The sequence below is a fragment of the Cebus imitator genome, unplaced genomic scaffold (assembly GCF_001604975.1).
Source record: "Cebus imitator isolate Cc_AM_T3 unplaced genomic scaffold, Cebus_imitator-1.0 Scaffold18, whole genome shotgun sequence".
NCBI classification, from domain to species: domain Eukaryota; kingdom Metazoa; phylum Chordata; class Mammalia; order Primates; family Cebidae; genus Cebus; species Cebus imitator.
In genome coordinates this window covers 8,519,183-8,540,343 of record NW_016107333.1, presented here as the reverse complement: position 1 = coordinate 8,540,343, position 21,161 = coordinate 8,519,183, and the positions used below count along the sequence as shown (strand labels likewise).

The window sequence follows — 21,161 nt, the reverse complement described above, 5'->3', positions numbered from 1 at the left end:
GGAGGCGACTGTTGAGCCGATGACTCAATGGTCACCAGGAGACAAGAAGCAAATGGCATCCAGGTAGAGGAATCAGCCTGGGCAAAGACATGAAGGAATGACAGGCAGTCAGAATGCTGGAGCTCAAACCTCAAGGCAAGGAGTAAGGGATCAGCAGGGTCAGGCCACAGAGGGTCTTATGAGTCAGCTCAAGGAGCTGGGATTCACTGCCTAGAAGAGAAGGCACCATGATAGTGTTGTGAGCAGGGTGGAGGGAAGGATGGAGGCAAGACCGTCTGGAGAGAACTAGACAGGACTAGGGTCCCACTGCTGCCCAAGCACCCCAGGGAGATGGGAAAGATAGAGAGGGAGTAGGCTTGGGAACAATGAGGTGAAAGCATGATTCTGATCTCTCCTGATTCCCGTCCAGGCTGAAGGTCACCACAGCTAACATCCTCCAGCTGCAGGTGAAGCCCTCGGCCAATGACCAAGAGCTGCTAGTCAGGATCCCCCTGGACATGGTGGCCGGATTAAACACGTGAGTGTCCCCGCCATCAAGTACAGTAGGCTTGACAGGCTCATCTGCTCATTCCCTGTCCCCCACCCCCACATGCAGATGTCTGGAAAACAGAGTTCTGAGTGGAGAGAAGAGCAAGGGCAAAGGCCCTGCGGCAGGAGCATGCTGCCTTGCTCAAAGAATGGCAGAGACAGGGGAAAGAGAGAGGGGGGCGTGCTGGGAGAGGAGGTCAGCCGGCAGCCGAGGCCAGATCACGCAAGGCCTTGTGGGAGAAGATAAGGACTTGGCTTTTGCTGAGTCAGATGGGAGCCAGGAAGGATTCTGAGCAGAGGAGGGACAGGATGTGCTTTAACATTTTTAAAGACTCCTAGCTGCTATGGGAAAAAAAATAAAAGACTTTCTAGGGGCAAGAATGGAGACAGGAAGGCTATCCCAAAGCTGCTGCAACAATTCAGGAGGAGACGACGATGACTTAGACCAGGGTTTGGGGCAGGGAGGTGCTGAGGAGTTGACTGGATTCTGGATGTGTTTTGGACGTAGGTGGGGACATCAGGATATCCTGGTGAACTGAGTATGTGTGTGTATGCGAGGGGAGAGGGGAAGTCGCGGATGACTCCACGAGTTTTACCTGCACCACTGGCAGGATGGAGGGGTCAGTAACCAAGACAGGGAAGGCCATGCGAGGAGCAGGTCTAGGGGAAGAGCCAGCCCAGTGTTGCGTGTGCTGAACTCGAGATGCCCGTGAGACATCGGAGTAGCCGGCTGGGTGAACGTTTGGAAGCTGTCAGCAGATGAAAGGGATTTAAACCAGAAAGGAATCTGAAAACTGATCCTGGGACATGCTGGGGTGCAGTTGGGTGGAGATGAAGAGAAACCAGCAAGGGAGACTGAGGAAGGGGATGAGAGCCAGAGGACAGGGACGGATGGCAGGTTTGCTCCGGCCCGGGCTTGGCTGGTGCTCACACGATCAGGTGCCTCCACCCCCCAGGCCCCTGGTCAAGACCATCGTGGAGTTCCAGATGGAGACTGAGGCTCAAGCCATCATCCGCATGGACACCAGTGCAAGTGGCCCCACCCGCCTGGTCCTCAGCGACTGTGCCACCAGCCACGGGACCCTGCGTATCCAACTGCTGCAAAAGTGAGTGTCACTGGCCACCAGCTGGGCTCACACCCTTCCTGGGAGGAAAGCCAGGCGGTGGACTTCCCCCATTTTACAAATGGAGAACGCTGAGGCCTAGAGAAAGAAAGGGAGTGATCTCCTGATTCCTGATCTGGGGCTCCTTCCAGGGAATCTGTGATGCCAAAGGAAGTTCAGGACATCAAGGTCAGAAGCAACGCTGGTGGGTTTCAGGCATGACACCAGGAGGTGGGACAGATCTTGAAGGGGGTGCCCTAGAAGCCCCTCCAAACACCCGGGACAGGCGTGGGTAGAGCCAGGGGTAAAAACAAAGGCTTTGGGTCAGGGGGATGCATTCTCTTCATTTGTTCTCCAGGTGATGGTGGCCAAGTGGCCGCCCTGTGTCTCACCTTCCTTACTTGTAAAGTGCAGGTCATGACACCTTCCAGGCAGCGGTGAGAGAACTGATCAGGCAACAGCCATCAGGCACTTAGAACAGTGCGCAGTGCATGGCAGTGCCCAAAAACATGGCGCCCCCCTTCCCTTCTTAGCAGGAGGACAGGGAGAAATGCCAGCTCCTGTCATGCCAATGCCCAGCACAAAGTTCTAATGACAACACTCAGCCGCTGCTTTCTGATAACCCTTTGCCACCACCTACACCTGGCTCAGGGGCTGCCCCCAGCCCCATCTCTAACGAGTCGTGCGACCCAGGGCAGGTTCCTTCCTCCCCTAGACTCAGTTTCCCCCTCTGCAACATAGAGGGGTGATCATCTCTGACCCTTCCTAATGTCTCTCCTGCTCTCCTCCCTGAAAGGCTCTCCCTCCTGGTGAACTCCTTAGCTCAGCAGGTGATGAATCTCCTAGTGCCAGCTCTGCCCACACTGGTGAAAAACCAGGTAAGTGGCATCAGGGCCTCTCGTGGACATTCTGTCCCCTTTGGGGCTTGGGTAGAACTGCAAGCTGGTACCAAGTGACTGGAGTCTCCTTGGGTGGGCTTTGCTGAAAGAATTATCTGGGGCTGGATAGCAAAGGGTATTGGAGTGTGATGGGCCATTGACCCAGGCCGCCGGCTGAGGTCAAGTTCATGGGACTGCTGAAAGTCAGCCTGGAGCCCTTGAACAGTGAGGTGCTGAGAAATTTTTAACAATTGTCTCTGGAGGAGTTGTTGAGGGGAGGCAACCCTGATTTGCAGTTTTGCAAATTTCCCTGGTAGAAATACTCCCTTACGGGCCAATTTTAGTCTACCAGTGTGATGTCACTGAACAGAGTTGGGAAAACATGTACAATAGCACACGATTGTGTATTTCCACCGAACAGATACATATGCGTGACCTCAGGAGTAATACATAGTAGTAAAATGCAGCAAAATAATTAAGAAGCAACACATTTTAAGTTTTTATTAAATTTGTTTTGATATAATTTATTTAACTGTAAGTTTATATATTTAATTTTTAACAATCTCTGGGCTTAGCACCCAGCTCAAACAATTTGTGGAAATTTAACAATTGGTTCTCTAAAGCTAGTACAAGCTGGCTCTAGCATACCGCTGTCACATATCAATCTGGCTGTGGTCTTCGGGGCTGCACCATCCACCAGGTCCTACTGGATTATTTTTCTGAGTCAGTGAACACAGGTGACTCTCACTTTAGTTGTCCCTATTTGTCACAGGTATACTAAAACGTTGTAAACTGAATTCACCCACATTGATCGGTGATTTCCACTGTAAATTCCAAGATGTGTTCATAACAATGAGCCCCTCTTCTAAGGTCAAAACACCTTGTCAAACAGCTAGCTAATATTTCTTGTAATAAGACTTTTTTTCTTTAATTTTTGTTTTTATTTGTCTGTTTGTTTTGAGACAAAGTCACCAAGGAGGGAGTGTAGTGGCGCAATCTCAGCTCACTGCAACATCCGCCTCCTGGGTTCAAGCAATTCTCATCCCTCAGCCTCCCAAGTGGCTGGGATTACAGACGAGCATCATGCATGGCTAATTTTCATATTTTTAGTAGAGACAGGGTTTTCGCCATGTTGGCCAGGCTGGTCTCAAACTCCTGACCTCAGGTGACCCGCACTCCTCAAGCCTCCATAGGTGCTGGGATTACCAGCATGAGCCACTGTGCCTGGCGATTTTTTTTCTTTGAAAAGATGATGTAATAACTGAAACAGTTTGGGAAAAAAATACCCATAATCCTTTTACTTTCATCTAGGAGCTCTTTCCCTTCCCACCTCCATCCACATGCGCCAGTGTTTTTATGAGGCTGGACTTGGTGTCAGCCTTTAAATCAGATCTGTTTCGAAGTCATTATGTAATACTTATAATTATTAGATAGGTACATTGTATTTAATAATTTACAAAACCATTCCAGGAAATTCTTTTTAACATAATGTGGTTTTGTAAAGAGGACTTTAAAATGACAGTAGCAATATTTAAAACAGTATTTTAGGCCAAGGCCAGTGGCTCACGCCTATAATCCCAGCAATTTGGGAGGTCGAGGCAGGAGGATCCCTTGAGCCCAGGAGCTTGAGACTTGCCTGAAAAACATAGAGAAACCCCATCTCTACAAAAAATAAAAAATTATAATAGCTGGGCATGGTGGCGTATGCCTATGGTCCCAGCCACTCAGGTTGCTGAGGCAGGAGGATCGCTTGAGCCTAGGAGGTTGAGGCTGCAGTGAGTCCCAATTATGCCACTGCACTCCAGCCTGGGCAACACAGCAAGACCCTGTCCCAAAAACTAAATAAACAAATAACACAATCCTTTATATAAACAATGCGATTTTAGGAGCACTTTGAAACAATGGAGATTTTTATTTTTCTCCAAATTGGCTTCCATGTCCTTCCCTTCAAGAAAAATACAGTAAAACATTTCATCTCCATTTTGTGAAATATACATCAGCTGTACAATATAGAATTACATATTTGTTTCTCTGTTAAGCTGGAGATAAAGATTTTCTACTTCTGCTTCTGCACTAGTAAAATTTATGAGTAGCATGTGTAGTCAAAGGAAGATCCATTATTTTAACAGTCTAAATATCTACTATGAAAGAGGCCAGGGAAAAATAAGGGAATAATCAATAAATAAAACTCAAATAAGATCTTAAAAGGTTAACTTCAGAAGCAATGTTGATTCAGCCCAATTCAAGCTACCTTTCTCCAGCACTTTTTTGGAAGAGCATGCAGAAAAACAGAGAGAGAATAGAGAAAAAGGGAGGGAATGAATATAATGAATTAATGAATTGTGTGATATAATGAATATAATGAACAATGAATATGATTAATTGTGTGATATCAAAGTTCAAGACAATGGCTTCTTATAGTTAGAATATTGAGACCCTGACCCGTTAGCAAATGTACATATCCAGGGAGTTATTTTAAGGGAATCCAAAAGTGAAAATTTGGTAACATTGGAATTTTCTTACATAAGAAAGAAAATGTGTTTTTTCTTTGAATAATTTTATTTCTGTGTTTCAAGGTGGGAATTTCATAAAGTAGGATTCAGTTGTAAATTTTCTTCCCAGCCTCCAGCAAAATCGTATTTTATCTAGCATCACACCTTAATAGTCAAAAATTTTTTTTCCACTAGAAAAGATGACAAAAACTTGAAATTATACAATGCTCCTTGCATAGTATCTGTCTCTAGTGGTGAAAAGCTAAGTAGAAAGAACAATGTGAACAAACCAACATTCCATTTATCTTCAGCAAATCTGCAATGTTCACTAGATTTGATATGATAGTCATAAGAATATTTTATCTGGCATAAAGGGAAAAGGCACAAAATTTAAGAGGTGAGCATCTGGTAGGGGCTCATTTAGAAAATGTTGAGGCCAGGTGCAGTGGCTCACACCTATAATCCCAGCACTTTAGGAGGTCGAGGCCAGTGAATCACCTGAGGTCAGGAGTTCGAGACCAGTCTGGCCAACATGGCGAAACCCCATCTACTAAAAATACAAAAATTAGCTGGGCGTGGTGGTGCGTGCCTGTAATCCCAGCTACTCGGGAGGCTGAGACAGAAGATTCACTTGAACCCAGGAGGTGGAAGTTGCAGTGAGCCGAGACTGTGCCACTGTACTCCAGCCTGGGCAACAGAGAGAGACTCTATCTCAAAAAAATAATTTTTTTAATAAATAAATAAACGTAGGATGATGGGATGACTTGCTTTATATAATCATGAGTATTCCATAAGATGCATGAAAAGAATCTGGCTAGGCTGGGCTTGGTGGCTCACGCCCAGCATTTTGGGAGACCGAGGCGAGCAGATCACCTGAGATCAGGAGTTCGAGACCAGCCTGGCAAACATGGTGAAACTCCATCTCTACTAAAAAATACAAAAATTAGCCGGACATGATAGTGGGCACCTCTAATCCCAGTTTCTAGGGAGGCTAAGACAGGAGAATCACTTGAACCCGGGAGGTAGAGATTGCAGTGAGCCAAGACTGCACCTGCACTCCAGCCTGGGTGAGAGAGTGATACTCCATCTAAAAAAAAGAGAAAGAAAGAAATAATAAAAAACTGTTGAAATCTTTCCAGTGGGTCTCAAGCCTGGTTGCACATCAGAGCCATCAGAACCTCAGAAGGCTTTAGAGAATACTAATGGCTTGGCCCTCCCCCAGATTCAGATGTAACTGGTCTAGCTGGGGTCCTAGTATCCCAGAGGACTCTACTGTGAAGCCAGGGTTGAGACCCACTGGTAGAAATGAAGGATGTGGAATCATGGGATAAAAGGCAGAGGCTGCCCCGGGAACACCTTTTGGGTGAGAAACCCCTGGCGGTGCCTGCTGGGGTCTCAGGGCCGAGATTCTTCCATGTCTCTGGGTTCTAGATTGGCAGTGCAGCCAGGAGCAGGGAACGGTTTTTCACAGGAGTTACCATTTCTCCAGTGCATTGTCACACCTCGAGAGGACAGAGGGCAGGTCAACAAGACAAAAATGTCCTCAACAGTCTTGGAGCACTGCCCTGAAAAGTGAGTCAAATGTCTGACCTTCTCCCTAAGCAGAACAGCTCAGGGTGGCGTTGGGTTAGATCAGAGTTTCTCAGCCTTAGCACTACTGACAGTTTGGGCTGGATAATTCTTTGTGCACAGAGGATGTGTAGCTGCATCCCTGGCCTCTACCTACCAGATGCCAGTAATACTGTCATCCCCTCCAAGCTGTGACAACTACAAGTGTCTCTAGAAATTTCCAAGTGTCTCCTTGAGGACAAAATTGCCCCCTGTTGAGGACTGCTGGCAATTTCAGGAAGAGAATTGCTTGGTGAGCAAAGGGATGTGTTGGGCTAGAAAGCCACAAAGGGCACAGAGATTGCTCAGGAGTCAGGTGGGGTCTGCCTTGCTGGCCTCTGTTCTAGAATCTGACATGTGGCAGGAATTCAGTAGGAACTTGCTGTACAAAGAAATAAATTCTCCATTTAACTCTTTTTTTTTTCTTTTAAAGCAGTCTTGCTGTGTCACTCAGGCTGGAGTGTAGTGGCGAAATACTGGCTCACTGCAACCTCCACTTCCCAGGCTCAAGCAATTCTCATGTTTCAGCCACCTGAGTAGCTGGGATTACAGGAGTGCACCACCACGCCTGGCTTTTTGTATCTTTAGTAGAGATGAGGTTTCATCATTTTGGCCAGGCTGGTCTCAAACTCCTGACCTCAAGCAATCCACCCACCTCGGCCTCCCAAACTGCTGGGATTACGGGCATGAGCCATTGCACCCAGCAAGACAAGGAGTCAGGGAGGGAGGGCTGATAGCAGGCTAAGCACACCTGGGGCACAACCACTGCAAAAGGTCCCAGATGGTCCTGAAGGCTGGAGTAGACACACCAATGAGTCCTCAACCCATGTATGGAACCTAGGTGGCCATGGGCACAGCAGCAGGACTCAGGCTGGGTGGGCCAGGCACAGGTTGCTGTGTGGCTGTATTCTGGCCCCTCCCTGATGGAGCCCCTCATTTATGCTGTTGCAGCTGTGTCCCGTGATCGAGGCTTCCTTCAATGACGTGTATGCAGACCTCCTGCAGCTGGTGAAAGGTAGGTGCTCTGCTCTCTCTCCCGCCTTTTCCTTTACAATGGAGCTGGCCTCCAGACCCTGACTCCACCAAGGGGAGGCCTCCCCAAGTCAGGCCTGAGTTGCAACTCGGGCCCAGCGGCAGGTGAGACAAGCAACAGTTGATTCCTGCCCAAGATGCACAGACAGAAAGTTGCCATGACTAGGACTTTATGAGCTCCTACTATGTGTACAGTTGTCAGGCCAATGCATACCCCAAGTTCAAATCCCAGCTCTGCCCCTGACTTGCTCTATGACTTTGGGAAAGCTACTTTACCTCCTCATCCTTGGTTCCCTCATCTATCAAATGGGGCTTAACCATCCGTATATCATAGGATTGTTAGTGCAGAATAAAAGTCTACAGGAAAGTCCCAGGCACATAGCAGGTGTTACGCCCGGCACAGAGAAGCACTTACAAATGCATGCTAAATGGATGCATGGATGGATGGATGGATGGACAGATGGAAGGTGCTAAGACTACAAGCATGAGCCACAAACACAGCCCCCAGACTAGTTTTTATGGAGCCTTTCGAAAACTGCAGCATCAAATGGTTTTATCCATTTCACTGCAGTGTTGAATTTTCCCTCCATCCAGGGTTTGAGGCGTCTGAGAATTTAAAGCATGGGTTAAAAACTGAGATATCTGGTTTAAAAAATAAAAATCAGAGATGATTGAAGGGGGAAGACGGAAGGAGGTCATTTCTCCCTCCCCTGGAGTAGCAGACATGGGAGGACACAGGCTTCTGCCCCCACTTCCACAGTCTGCCTTGCTCAGGCCCCCAGAGTGGAAATTGGCAGGGAAGAAGAAGAGCCTACCAACTGCTGCTTGGGATCAGAAGAGGCTCATTCCAAGGGCGACCAGAGAGGAAAGGGGAGAGGAGAATGGCGTGAGCGTGCACTGAGCACCCACAGGGCATCTGCCATGAGCCGAGCCCCCCGCTGGGTGTTCACAGGCACCGTCTCACTGACTCCTCAGACAACTCCATGCGATAGCAGTCATGACCCCACTTCACTCTGATGAAACAGGGTCCGAGCAGTTAAGTCATCGTCCAGGCTCACAGAGCAGTTGATAATGGGGAAGACTTGAGTTCTGAGTGGGTGTGATTCAGATTGGGCCGTTACAAGGTGCCAGTTCTATACATGAGGCAGGAATTACTATTCTACTGCTGCTTCTTTCCTTTTTTCTTTTTCTTTCTTTAAAATAATTTTTACAGGAGTCATGTTCATCTTCTCTGTGTCATTCCAATTTTAGTACAGGCGCTGCCCCAGCGGGCATTATACCCTCATTTTAAGACGAGGAAACAGATTCAGAGACAAGCAGAGGCTAGCCAAGGTCACTGAGGCTCCTCTGCTGCCCTGAGGGTGGGCCCGGAGGTCTATCTGGAGCAGGAGGCTCCGCATCCTCAGCCACCTGGCGGCCAAGTGGGGAATTCTGACTCGAAAAGGAGATCTTTGGGGGAGCAGAGGAGCCCATTGAATTTTGGCGGAGATGTTACCAGGCATCTGAGTTCCAAGCTAAGCTTCCTTGAGATCCGGGTGCTCACAGGGTGTCCAGACCCAGAACCTCCCAAGTAGGGGACGTGGCTTTCAATCTGGTGGGGGGCGGTGGAGCATTACAAGCAATAGTTGAGTTTCGTTCCAAACCGGGACTTTGGCATAAAGCCGACTGGGTTCACACGCCCTCCTCGTGTGGCTGTGAACAGGTCAATTCGCTTTCCTCAGCCTTGGTTTCCCCATCTGTAAAAAGCCTTGGTTTCCCCATCATAGTGCCTACCTCCTAAGGTTATCACGCAGATGAACGAGCTGACACGTGGCATGTGGCAGATGCTCCATCAATGCCAGTCACTGGCATCATTGTTTGTATCATTACTATCAACATCATCACTGCCTGCTCCTCCCTGCCCCCCGTGCAGCGGTACAGCTCCACCTGGAAGCAGCCCCCCACTGCCCCTCCAATACTGTCCTCCACTCTCACAGAACTTTCTTCTCATCCCTGAGCAGTGCCCATTCCCCTCAGCACTGACCATCTGGAGTTTGACCTTCTGTCTCCTGCCATCAACGGCGACACCATTCAGCTCTACCTGGGGGTGAGTGTTCCAGGACCTCGAGGGTGAAGTGGGGACATCGCTGCCCTTCCCTGACCACCAGGAGTCAGACAGCATGAACCTGTATTAGAGAAAATCCTGGTCACTGTTAGGACACACAGGCTGAGAGGTAGAAAAATCACTGCAGGCTGAACACGTGCCCTTTAGGCAAGCCATGCTAAGGGAGAAAAGCCAGCCAGTAGAACCCAAAAGCCAAAGAACACCCACACAGCGGATCTGCCCTCCACCCCCAATTTCCCTGCTCCAGGGCCTGAGCGTGCACACAGGGTCCTCAGCCTTTCTCTCAGGCAAGTCTCTGCCAGTCCCCAAACCTTTGACAACCTTGAAACAAAAGCCAAGGATCAAGAAACAGAGATCTAAGTTTCTCTCCCAGCTCTGTGACTCCCTGGCTGTGTGACTTTGGGCAAGTTCCTTCACCTCCTGAGCCTCAGTTTGCTTGTCTGCAAAATGCCAATCATAACAGTCACTGAGGAGAGGATGAAATGAGACCACAGAGTGCCCAGCAGACAGGAAGTGTCCAGTAACTGTCAGCTCCCTGTACCATGTGGAGCCGCACACCCATGCGGCAGCTGGATGCCCCAAAGGGCAGCATGAATCTCAGACCGGGTTTGGGTTTTTTTGGGTTTTTTTGTTTTGTTTTGTTTTGTTTTGGGGACAGAATCTTGCCCTGTTGCCCAGGCTGGAGTGCAGTGGCACAATCTTGGTTCACTGCAACCTCTGCCTCCCGGGCTCAAGAGATTCTCCTGCCTCAGCATCCCAAGTAGCTGGGATTATAGGTGCGTACCACTATATCTGGATAATTTTTTGTGTCTTTAGTAGAGACAGGGTTTCACCATGTTGACCAGGCTGGTCTCGAACTCCTGACCTTGTGATCTGCCTGCCTCAGCCTCCCAAAGTGCTGGGATTGCAGGCGTAAGTCACCACAACAGCTTTTGAGACTGAGTCTCCCTCTGTCACCCAGGTTAGAGTGCAGTGGTGCTGTCACAGCTCACTGCAGCCTTGATCTCCTGGGCTCAAGTGATCCTCTCACCTCAGCCTCCTGAGTAGCTGGGACTGCAGGCACCTGCCACCACACTCTGCTAATTTTTTGTATTTTTTGTAAAGATGAGGTTCCACGATGTTGCCCAGGCTGGTCTCGAACTCCTGGGCTCAAGTGATCCTCCCACCTCAGCCTCCCAAAGTGCTAAGATTACAGGCATGAGCCACCAGGCCCAGCCTCCAGACTAGTTTATACGGATCCTTGGGAAAATGGTGGCATCAAATAGTTTCATCCATTTTATTGCAGTTTTGAATTTTCTGTTCATCCAAAGGGTTGAGGTAGCTGAGAAGTTGAAGCATGGGGAAAAAAACATAGATATCTAGTTTAAAAAATAAAAACCAGAGATTATCCAAGGGACAAAGATGGAGTAGATGTTTCCAGGCACCTGTGTTCCAGGCTAAGCTTCCTGGCAACAAATGCAAAGAAAGAAATGAGGCCAAACGGTGTCATTTCCTTGTAGGTTGTTACTGGGTAGGCTGTAAGTTAAAATTCTCAGCCCACTTCCTGCTCTGTCTCCTCAGGCCAAGTTGTTGGACTCACAGGGAAAAGTGACCAAATGGTTCAATAACTCTGCAACTTCGCTGACAGTGCCCACCCTGGACAACACCCAGTTCAGCCTCATCATGAGTCAGGACATAGTGAAAGCTACAGTGGCTGCTGCGCTCCCTCCAGAAGAATTCATGGTCCTGTTGGACTCTGTGGTAAGCTTCAGCACAAGACAGAGAATAGGGCCGCTCAGGCTGCATCATAGGAATTTCCTGAACACAAGAGTGCTGCTAAGCGGGAATCCTCCCTGTAACATCCAGCCCCAGTCATGGTTCTGCTCCCTGGAATCTGATGCACCTTTTCCTCTACCAAATGACAGTCCTGTGGAATCAAAGGGCATCTTAGATATGCAGTAGTCCAGAGGTGATAAATACATCTCAGATATGGAGTAGTCCAGGGATGGTAAATACATCTCAGATACTGAGTGGTCCAGGGATGGCAATTGTCCCACTACTCACCACTGCGGCACTCATGGCAGACATCACTAATTGATCAGGGTTCTCCCTCCTATTGAGTCTGGATGCTGACACAACTTTGGAATCCTTATTAACAGGGCACAGCAGATAACCACCACCAGTCAGCTATATCATGCCACCTCCTCCCGGATGACTGATGGGGAAATTGAGGTCCAGAGGGGAAAAGGGTTGGTCCAACGTTATGGGAGGATGTCAGGACTTCAGGTCAGCTGACAGACAACCGATAACCAAGCTCTTGGGACTGGGATGGTGAGAAAATGGGGGGTGGTCACCAGCTAGCACATTCATGATTGCAGTAAGAATGAAATCACCTCTTAACATCCTCTGAGATCAGGAAGCTGCCCACAGACCCACAGCCATCACCAGCCCACAGTAAAAGTCCAGGCCAGCGGGACCCCATGCCCCATAGAAGCTGGCCTAGGGGCTATTTTTCCACCAATGACAGACACATGGCCTGGGTCACTGGGCCCACCCAGCTTTTCTGGGGTCCTGGGAAACCTTCCTCCCAGCACTGGGGTATGGGAGACATGCCTCCCTGTGCCCTCCAGCTGACCTTCCCTGTCTCCTCTCACCCTCAGCTTCCTGAGTTGGCCCGTCGGCTGAAGTCAAGCATCGGGCTGATCAGTGCAAAGGTTGGTCCGTTTGCCATCCGCAGCTTGAGGGTGTTTGCTGTGGTCTGGACACAGGCTTCTGCGAGGGAGAATCTGTGTGGGATTAGTGTTTCATTCCAGCACTGGGACACTCAAACCACATCCCTGTCCTCACAGAGCTTTCCGTCTAGCAGGCCAGTTTGACCTGAAGCAAATCAGCACATGGATAGTCTTTCCATTACAGGTGCAGTAACTCAGGACAGGTTCTAGGGGCCATGAGAACCCTTCTCTATATCGAAGGGTGTTCTGATAGAAACAAGTTTGTGGGCCCCTGATATAGTCTGGGCCATCAGGGAGGCCTCCCTGAAGGGAAGGGTATTCCAGACAGAGGGAACAGGAGACCAAAGACTGCAAGAAGGACAGGGTGGCTGGAGCACGAGAGGGAGCAGGGAGGCCAGGAAGGCGGGCAGGAGCCAGGCCACATGGGGCCTGTGGGCCATGGTGGGCATTTGGGAGGCCACATATGGGTCTGATGTCCTTCCAGGCTGCAGATGCTTTGGGGCCCACCCAGATTGTGAAGATCCTAACTCAGGACACTCCACAGTTTTTTATGGACCAAGGACGTGCCAAGGTGGCCCAGCTGATTGTGCTGGAAGTGTTTCCCTCCAGTGAAGCCCTCCGCCCTTTGTTCACCGTGGGCATCGTGAGTTCAGTCGTCTGCGATATTGGCAGCAACCAGGGAAACCCTTCTGTCCACTTCCCCTGTTCACCCTCTTGCTTTGTTAAACATTTCCACCAGTCTCATCACTTAGCAGGGACAGGGGACAGGGAGCTCTGAATCAAGAGCCAGGAGCTTTGGGGACCCAATTCTAACCCTGTAACTTTATTAGTCAGGGATCTCTGGGCAGAAACTCAACTCATATGCACAAAAGGAATTGTATTAGCTCCTATAACTAAAAAGTCTAGATGTTATTGGCTTCAGGAATAGCTGGATCCAGGTGCTCAAACAATATCCTCTTCATTCTCCTCTCTCCCACCTAGCAGCCTTGTTTTCCTCTGTGCTGCCTTGAACCTCAGGCAAGCTATTCCCTCACAGGAGTGCCCCAGGCTGCATCAGGCTCATATCCTGCCAGCTTGGCAATCCTAGCAGGAAGAACCTATCTTTCCATAGCCCCAGCAAACGACTCAGGGCTGACTCTCATTGAATGAGCCTGAGTCAGCTGCCCATTCTTGAGCCAATCATTGTGTCCAGAAAAATGGAACATGAAAACTTCCTGAGCTGGGCCACATACACACTAGAGTAAGGGGAGTGGGGGCTGCATGCGACCACAGACGGGGAGGGGCAAGTCCTCTTCTGAAGCATCAGCAGAACTAAGTCATCTCCAAGGAAGTTCGTAGCTGATTTTCTCCATAACCCCAGCAGTTTGGATCTCAGTTAGCTTCCATGTGTGGGGAACCTTGCAGGTGGAGGAATGGGGTGGGGGTCAGTCAATGACAAGCCTAGTAGGAGGGTATCTTAGACAGGGATCCTAGAAGCAGAGCCTGAGACAGAGATCCTTGTAGGAGGATTTACTGGGGGAGAGGTCTTGGGAGAGGAGCTGTGAAGGAAGCAGGATGGGGAAGGGGAAGGGGGGAGCAAAGATGCCATCTCAGCCAGGGCCGCGCTCTGGCTCAGTCCCGCAAGAGCCCTGGAGCATGGACGGCACTGCGCTGAGCCTGCATTAACCAAGCGAGCCCCACTTGTGTCAGGCAGTCCCATGTCAGTCACTGGCCACCAACAGCCCCCAGGAATAGGAGGAACATTGTCCCCTAGCAGGGCGCCTCCACTGGTGCAAGGGCAGTTCTGCAGAGAAGGGGCAGCCGCGAGCTGGCAGAGGCAACACCCACAGGGGAGGGAAGGGACTCCGAGCAAGGAACCAGCCACATCCTCTACAGAGGGCAAAGGAGAGGACATGAGGCAGGGCACATGACTGGGTGCTGGATAAGTAAGGCCATCCACAGGCCAGGCGTGGAGGCTCACACCTGTAATCCCAGCACTTGGGGAGGTTGAGGCGGGAGGATCAGTTGAGACCAGGATTCAAGACCAGCCCAGGCAACATAGTGAGACCCTGTCTCTATAAAAAAAATTTTTTTAATTGGCTGGGCACAGTGGCTCCCGCATGTAACCCCAGCTACCCAGGAGGCTGATGTGGGAGGGTCATTTGAGTCCAGGAGTTTGAGGCTGCGGTGAGCCATGATTGCACCACTGCACTCCAGCCTGGGTGATGGAGCAAGACCCTGTCTCAAAAAAAAAAAAAAAAAAAAAAAAGGCCATCCATGCTTAACCAAGGAGTCAGGACAGTAGCTGGTAGAGAGTGGGAAGCTAATTACAACAGGGTCACTGTGTGCAGCTGTGCAGGTTGTTCACCACACAATTTCAGGATGCCTTTCACAAATGGTGCCTTCTGGGGTTGTCGGCATGGTGCTCTGCTCTCTATATGGAAGGGAATCCTGACCCTCAGCCCACCACCCAAGTTGCGGTGGGAGTGGACTGCCCAGGCCAGCCCCACTGCACCATGGCCTGGCCCTTCCATGACCTGGGCAGGCACTCTGGCCTATTGAGCCCAGGCCAGCCAGACAAGTCTGTTTCCTGGGTGCAGCTGACCTGGAGCTGGACCCATCTCGCTGCCCTGAGGGTCACCCAGCCCAGAGGTCAAGTTGATATGTCTCTGGAGCCCGTGTATTTGGGAGCTGGCGTGGCTTACACCTTTCCAATAGTAGTAACAGTGGTGAGCATTTCCCAGGGGCCTGCTGGCTCTCTTCGGCTTTCCGCTTCCTCACCTCAACAAGGAGACAATGACAGGACCCTCCTCACGGGGTTGTGAGGATCAAGGAGATGATTATCTCAGCTCTGAAACCACTGTCTGACACACAGGAAGGGTTCCATGCCTAGTGGCTGCTGCCGTCATCATATCACCATCATCCCCCACAACAAGCCTAGATTGTCGTCTGCTAAATGGGAAGTGGGTACAAGGACTATCTCATTTAATAGATGAGGAAAGTGAGGCCCAGGGAGGTCAAGCCCTTTGCCAAGGTCACAGAGCCAGGAACTGAGATTCAGACCCCAGAGCCTCCCTGCAGAACCGCTAACTCCACACTCAGATCCTCTTTAGAGCAATGGGGTCTGGGCTTCTCTCGTTGCAGGAAGCCAGCTCGGAGGCTCAGTTTTACACCAAAGACGACCGACTAATGCTCAACTTGAATAACATCAGGTAAACACACCGATCACTGTGAAGACTCTGCTGATGGAAATGAGTCCCGCCCTGTGACCATGGGTTTCTTTAGACACCCACTGTGTGGCTGTCAGGTGAAGGCTGCTCCAGGGCGGGCAGGGAGGTCCTTCCCGGACGCTCCTGCTGACAAGGACTGAATGAGAGGGAATGGAGCAGAAAATGAAGCGGCCTCTGCAGCAGCCACAGCACAGGCAAACCCCAGGCTAAGGGCAGCCCCCTCTGGGCACCTCCCAGGCCATGGCGGTGACCGTCACCCAGCACAGAAATGCAGAGCTCCACCTGCCTTTCACACCCCGCCTGTTCTCCCATCTCGCTGCTTTCCTGTGGCCCGAGTGAGTGCAGGCCTGCAAGCTCGAGGCTCTGGGGACAAGTCAGGCCCAGGGCTGTTTCCATCAGCCCACACAGGGCTGGGCTTTTTAAGATAAATGAGTTGTGAACATGTCAAATCAGACTGCCTAGCTGCCCTGTGCCCACAATCCTACATAGCAACAAGCTGTCAAGCTGGGAATTAGGACACCCTTGGAGGGAGCTTGGGCTTCCTTGTCCACCACAGCCCTGACTCCTGAGGTTGATTTTTCTGCTCCTTGGACTGCTGTTTGTTTTCTGTGTCCCCCATGCCACCCCACCCCACCCCTGCCGTTAGAGTGCAAGCTCTACGAGGCAAGGACTTCATGTGGTTCACAGCAACATCACCAGAGCCCGCACTGTGCCTGGCGCATAATAGGTGCTCGGTAAATCGCTGTTGAATGAATGGATGGTGAATGAGTGGGACTCCAGGAGCCATTCTCATAGGCATCTTCCATTGCAGTTCTGATCGGATTAAGCTGATGAACTCTGGGATTGGCTGGTTCCAAGTAAGTGTTAACAGGTGGTGCCTGAGGGCACCAAGGATGGCCTGGAATGGTCCACTCTCAAAGAGACATTGCCCAGGATTTGCTTGGAACAAGGTCCCCAAAGAAGCACCATGGGGGGCTGGCCGGGCTCCACAAAAGTTCAAATTCCCAGCTCGAGTGTTTACAGAGAACCCACTGTGTGTCAGACACAGCTGAGAGCACATACACACACACTTCCACTCACAGATACACACTTTCTTTCTCCTCTTTTCTTTTTTGAGACAGAGTCTCACTCTGTCTCCCAGCTGGAGTGCAATGGCACAATCTCGGCTCACTACAACCTCTGCCTCCCGGGTTCAAGTGATTCTCCTGCCTCAGCCTCCTGAGTAGCTGAGATTACAGGCAGACACCACCACACCCAGCTAATTTTTGTATTTTTAGTAGAGACAGGTTTTCACCATGTTGGTCAGGCTGGTTTTGAACTCCTGACCTCGTGATCCGTCTGCCTTGGCCTCCCAAAGTGCTGGGATTACAGGCATGAGCCACTGCACCCAGCCTACACACTTTCTTTCAGTGAAGTTTGATCCTGAATTAGAAAACAAGTGCCCTTGACTCACAATCTCATTCTGTGCATGTAGACGCGCCTCAGTATCCCAGATCGCCCCTTCCTGCTGGGAGTCAGACTGAACCCAAGACCTCAGTCTGGTGTGTTTTCTCTGGTTTTTCTGATTTGTTTTTCACCATTTTTGACTAACAATTTAAAACAGGAAGAGTTCCACCTGCAAATCATGACTTCTGGCTTCCCTTCAGAAGCCAGGAGCTCAGGCAATGCAGGGCAACATTCCCTCAGGGCAAATTCAGCTGCAGCAGAGCGGTGGGGCCACTGAGGATGGGGCATTCTCCAGTGCACCACAATCCCCCCACCTACCAGGCCCCACGGGCGGCTCAGTTCATGCCCCACCCCAGCCCCCTGGTCCCTGGGAAGCCCCACAGCTCTGACCAGCAGGGGACCTGGAATTCCTGCATCTCCACCAACCACCCTCACCCATGGGGAGGAGCTGTGCCCACGCGGAATGAATGACCGGGGCAGGTGGGAACTTCGGGTCCTCAGCCAGGGTGACAGTGCCCCTTCTCTCTCTCACAGCCTGACGTTCTGAAAAACATCATCACAGACATCCTCCTCTCTGTCCTGGTGCCGAACCAGAATGGTGTGTACCTCTGCCACCTGTGCCCCTCTCCCCAGGCCTGGCTTTACTGCCCTGCCCTCATTTCCATGAATGGGGCGCCTTTCATTTATCTCCCAGCCACCCCTCAGAGCCTACTTCCAAATCCGCCTCGTCCCAGGAGCCTTCTCACTCACCCAGCTGGAAGTGACTTCTCCCCCGTCTGTCCTCCCAGCCCAATTCCTTTGCTAGTGCCAGAGGCTAGGCTTGCAAAGATGAGCCACACAGTGGCCCAGCCTCACAGGGCTGGAAGGAGGCAGAGATGTAAGCAGACAACAAGAGCACACAGGAGACACTGCAGCAGACCTGGGTTCAAGGCCTGTACCCCCTCTTGCTGGTGCCTGGCCTTGGTTGAGCTGCACGATCCTTCTGAGCCTCAGTTTCTCCATCTGTAAAATGGGGACATAGGAGTACCTTCTTTAGAGCACAAATCAGGGGGTACCTGGCACAGTCAGTGCTCAACATTTCTTAGCCACTGCCATCTTTGGCATGTTACTTGTTACTGGCGGAAGAAGCAGAGAGAAGGTGAAATCACTCCAATTTAGCCCTGGGTTGTGGAGGTGGGAAGAGTTGGTAACCTACAGCAGCTCCACCTTTTTAATTTCTTTATTTTATTAGACTAGAAAATCTCAAAGTATAGAAACCTCTGCTGGGGATGATGGGAGGCCCTGATGGTTCTTGAGCAAGAGTGTGAGAGAATATGAGGACTGCATTTTGCGAGGGGCCAGAAGCCAGTGCCAGGGGCAAAGCCAGGGTAGATGAGGCTGGGTTGATGCTGGGGCCAGAGAACAGGCGAGCAGAGGCAGAGGGGGCTGTCTGATCAGGCCTGCCAAGCCCAGGGTCCCCTTCAGGAACCCTGAGCCTACCCCCCGGCTGCCCAGTCTCACCCCAGGCCCACCAGTTTCTGACCATGTTTGCTATTTCAGGCAAATTAAGATCTGGGGTCCCAGTGTCGATGGTGAAGGCCTTGGGATTTGAGGCAACTGAATCCTCACTGACCCAGGTGAGTGGGGTGTGGGCCTAGACATCCTGCCCCAGGGAGGGCACAGCTGCTACTGAGAGCCCTGGCCGGGAGGTGGGGCCTGTGCTCCAATCCCAGCCTGTAGGTGACCTGGGCAAGTCCCTTCCCGTCTCAGGGCCTCACCTCCTCACCTGCAAGTGACAAGGTTGGCTGTGCTGAGGATGGGACTCTCCTAGTCTGGGGTCAGTACACTTTTTCCACCCCTTGTCATTCATTCATTCATTCATTCATTCAGTAATTCAGTAAATATTTTTTGAGGGTCTTCTATACGGAAGGCATGCTTCTGAGTGCTTGAGGCCACTGAAATGAACAAACGGAAAACACTCCCATCTTTGTCGAGCCTGCCTTCTAGCAGAAGACACAGATATATAGGAGGAAGGCTGAGAAGAAAAATAAAGCAGGCTCAGGAGGAGAGAGTGATGTCAGGGAAGGGGTGCTGTTTCAGACAGGGGGTCAGGGAGGGCCTCTCTGAGGAGGCAGCATTTGAGCCAATGCCTGAGGAGGTGAGGGGTGAGCCCTGTGGGTAGCTGGAAGGAGTGTCCTGTCAGAGGGACAGAATATTAGGCCATTCTTGCACTGCTTTAAGAAATACCCGAGGCCAGGTGCAATGGCTCACACCTGTAATCCCAGCACTTTGGGATGCTGAGGCTGGCAAATCGCCTGAGGTCAGGAGTTCGAGACCAGCCTGGCCAACGTGGCAAAACCCAATGTCTACTAAAAGTACAAAAATTAGCCTCCTGAGTAACTGGGATTACAGGAATGGTGGCGGGAATCTGTAATCCCAGTACTCAGGAGGCTGAGCAAGAGAATCACTTGAACCCTGGAGGCAGAGGTCGCAGTGAGCCAAGATCACACCACTGCACTCCAGCCTGGGCAACAGAGCAAGACTCCATCTCAAAAAAAAAAAAGAAAAGAAAAGAAACAAAAGAAATACCTGAGACTGGGTAATTCATAAAGAGGTTTAATTGGCTCACGGTTGTGCAGCCTCCACTAGGCCCCACCTCCAGCATTGAGTGCCACAGTTCTACATGAGAATTGGGCAGGGACACAGATCCAAACCATATCAGATGTCCAGTGCAAACGCCCTGAGGCAGGGATTGGTGGTGTTCCAGGAAAGATGAGGAAGGAGGCCAAGAGCTGAGGCAGCATCCAGGGCAGGTACTGCATAGGCCTGAGATGCACACACACAGACACACGCACATATACACCTATATACACCTACATACACACATACACACAGATACACATACGCACACACATACACACAAACATATACACACACATACACACATGCAGACATATGCCATGTGGCCAGATGGTCTCAGCTCAAGGCCATGATCATGTCCATCTGGTCCATGCCTCTGTCCCCACTGTTCAATAAGGCCTGGCACACAGTAGGTGTTCAATAAATGCTTAGTGAGCAAATGACTTTCCATGGCATCTGCTGGGGAGAGGAGCTATGGCAGTGTCACCCTCACTCTCAAATATGACCCTTAAGAAGAACAGCCCACATCACTGTATGCCAGGCTCCGGGGCATCTCTCCCCCTCTAGAGTGGAGCCCAAACTCCAAGAAGAAAGGAGTTCCCATCTGTGCTGTTCCCCATTGTACTCAATGGCTGCACACAGTAGATGCTTAGTAAATGCCTGCTAACTGAGATGGGCACCCTCCTGTCATTAGCTCATGCAGAGGATGGGCCCAAAGCAGGGGGTAATCAAGGCAGGTGCTGAGTACAAATCCCACTCCTGCCACCTACTGAGTGCATGACTCTGGAAAGGGGCTTGCCATCTTTAATCTCAGTGTCCCCATCTGCAAAATGGAGATGACATCAGGACCTGGCATGGCATTAATGTTCACACACAGACCCTCCATCCCTGACCCTTCCAAGAATTCTGTATGTGTGGGTTCAGGGTCATGGTTCCCCAATGCCAGCAGTCACCTTGTGGAGGACAAAACCAGCATAAACCACAAGGCAAGAGGTTAAAGAAACCTGTTTTCTGACTTTTCCCCTCCAATTCCAGGATGCCCTTGTGCTTACCCCAGCCTCCTTGTGGAAACCCTGCTCTCCTGTCTCCCAGTGAAGACTTGGATGGTGGCCATCAGGGCAGGCTGGGCCCCAGCTGGGAGTGTGGGTCTGAGCTCTGTAGACAAGCCCTCTCTGCAGACCAGCCCTCTCTGCAATCAATAAACATTTGCCTGTGATGCCTGCAGTCTGGAGTTTCTTTGTCCTGGCACTGGAGTCATTTTTCCCCTGGCAGGCTTGGGGACTGGATGGCTGAGCCACATCCAGGTCACATTCAGGCACATCTGAGCCAATCTGGGTGATGTCTGAGCTGTCTAGACCACATCAGGCCACCTGCGGATGATGTCTGTGGCCTTGACTGCCTCTCCAGGCTTCAGGAATCAGGGAGCCAGCT

General features: G+C 50.8%; 1 protein-coding gene across 1 annotated transcript in view; it reads left to right on the top strand.

The window, feature by feature from the left end:
* The window catches only part of BPIFB1 (BPI fold containing family B member 1), a 27,399-nt gene extending 6,453 nt beyond the window's left edge, over positions 1-20,946 (top strand). The window contains exons 4-16 of the mRNA XM_017514273.2: positions 410-517; positions 1,485-1,634; positions 2,428-2,509; positions 7,561-7,624; positions 9,642-9,727; positions 11,306-11,485; positions 12,385-12,438; positions 12,941-13,099; positions 15,580-15,647; positions 16,477-16,522; positions 17,646-17,709; positions 18,651-18,727; positions 20,766-20,946. Of these exons, the coding sequence (XP_017369762.1) occupies positions 410-517; positions 1,485-1,634; positions 2,428-2,509; positions 7,561-7,624; positions 9,642-9,727; positions 11,306-11,485; positions 12,385-12,438; positions 12,941-13,099; positions 15,580-15,647; positions 16,477-16,522; positions 17,646-17,709; positions 18,651-18,727; positions 20,766-20,825 (1,198 nt within the window). The 3' untranslated portion in view covers positions 20,826-20,946. The remainder of the gene's footprint in view (positions 1-409; positions 518-1,484; positions 1,635-2,427; positions 2,510-7,560; positions 7,625-9,641; positions 9,728-11,305; positions 11,486-12,384; positions 12,439-12,940; positions 13,100-15,579; positions 15,648-16,476; positions 16,523-17,645; positions 17,710-18,650; positions 18,728-20,765) is intronic.
* Positions 20,947-21,161: the final 215 nt, after the last annotated feature.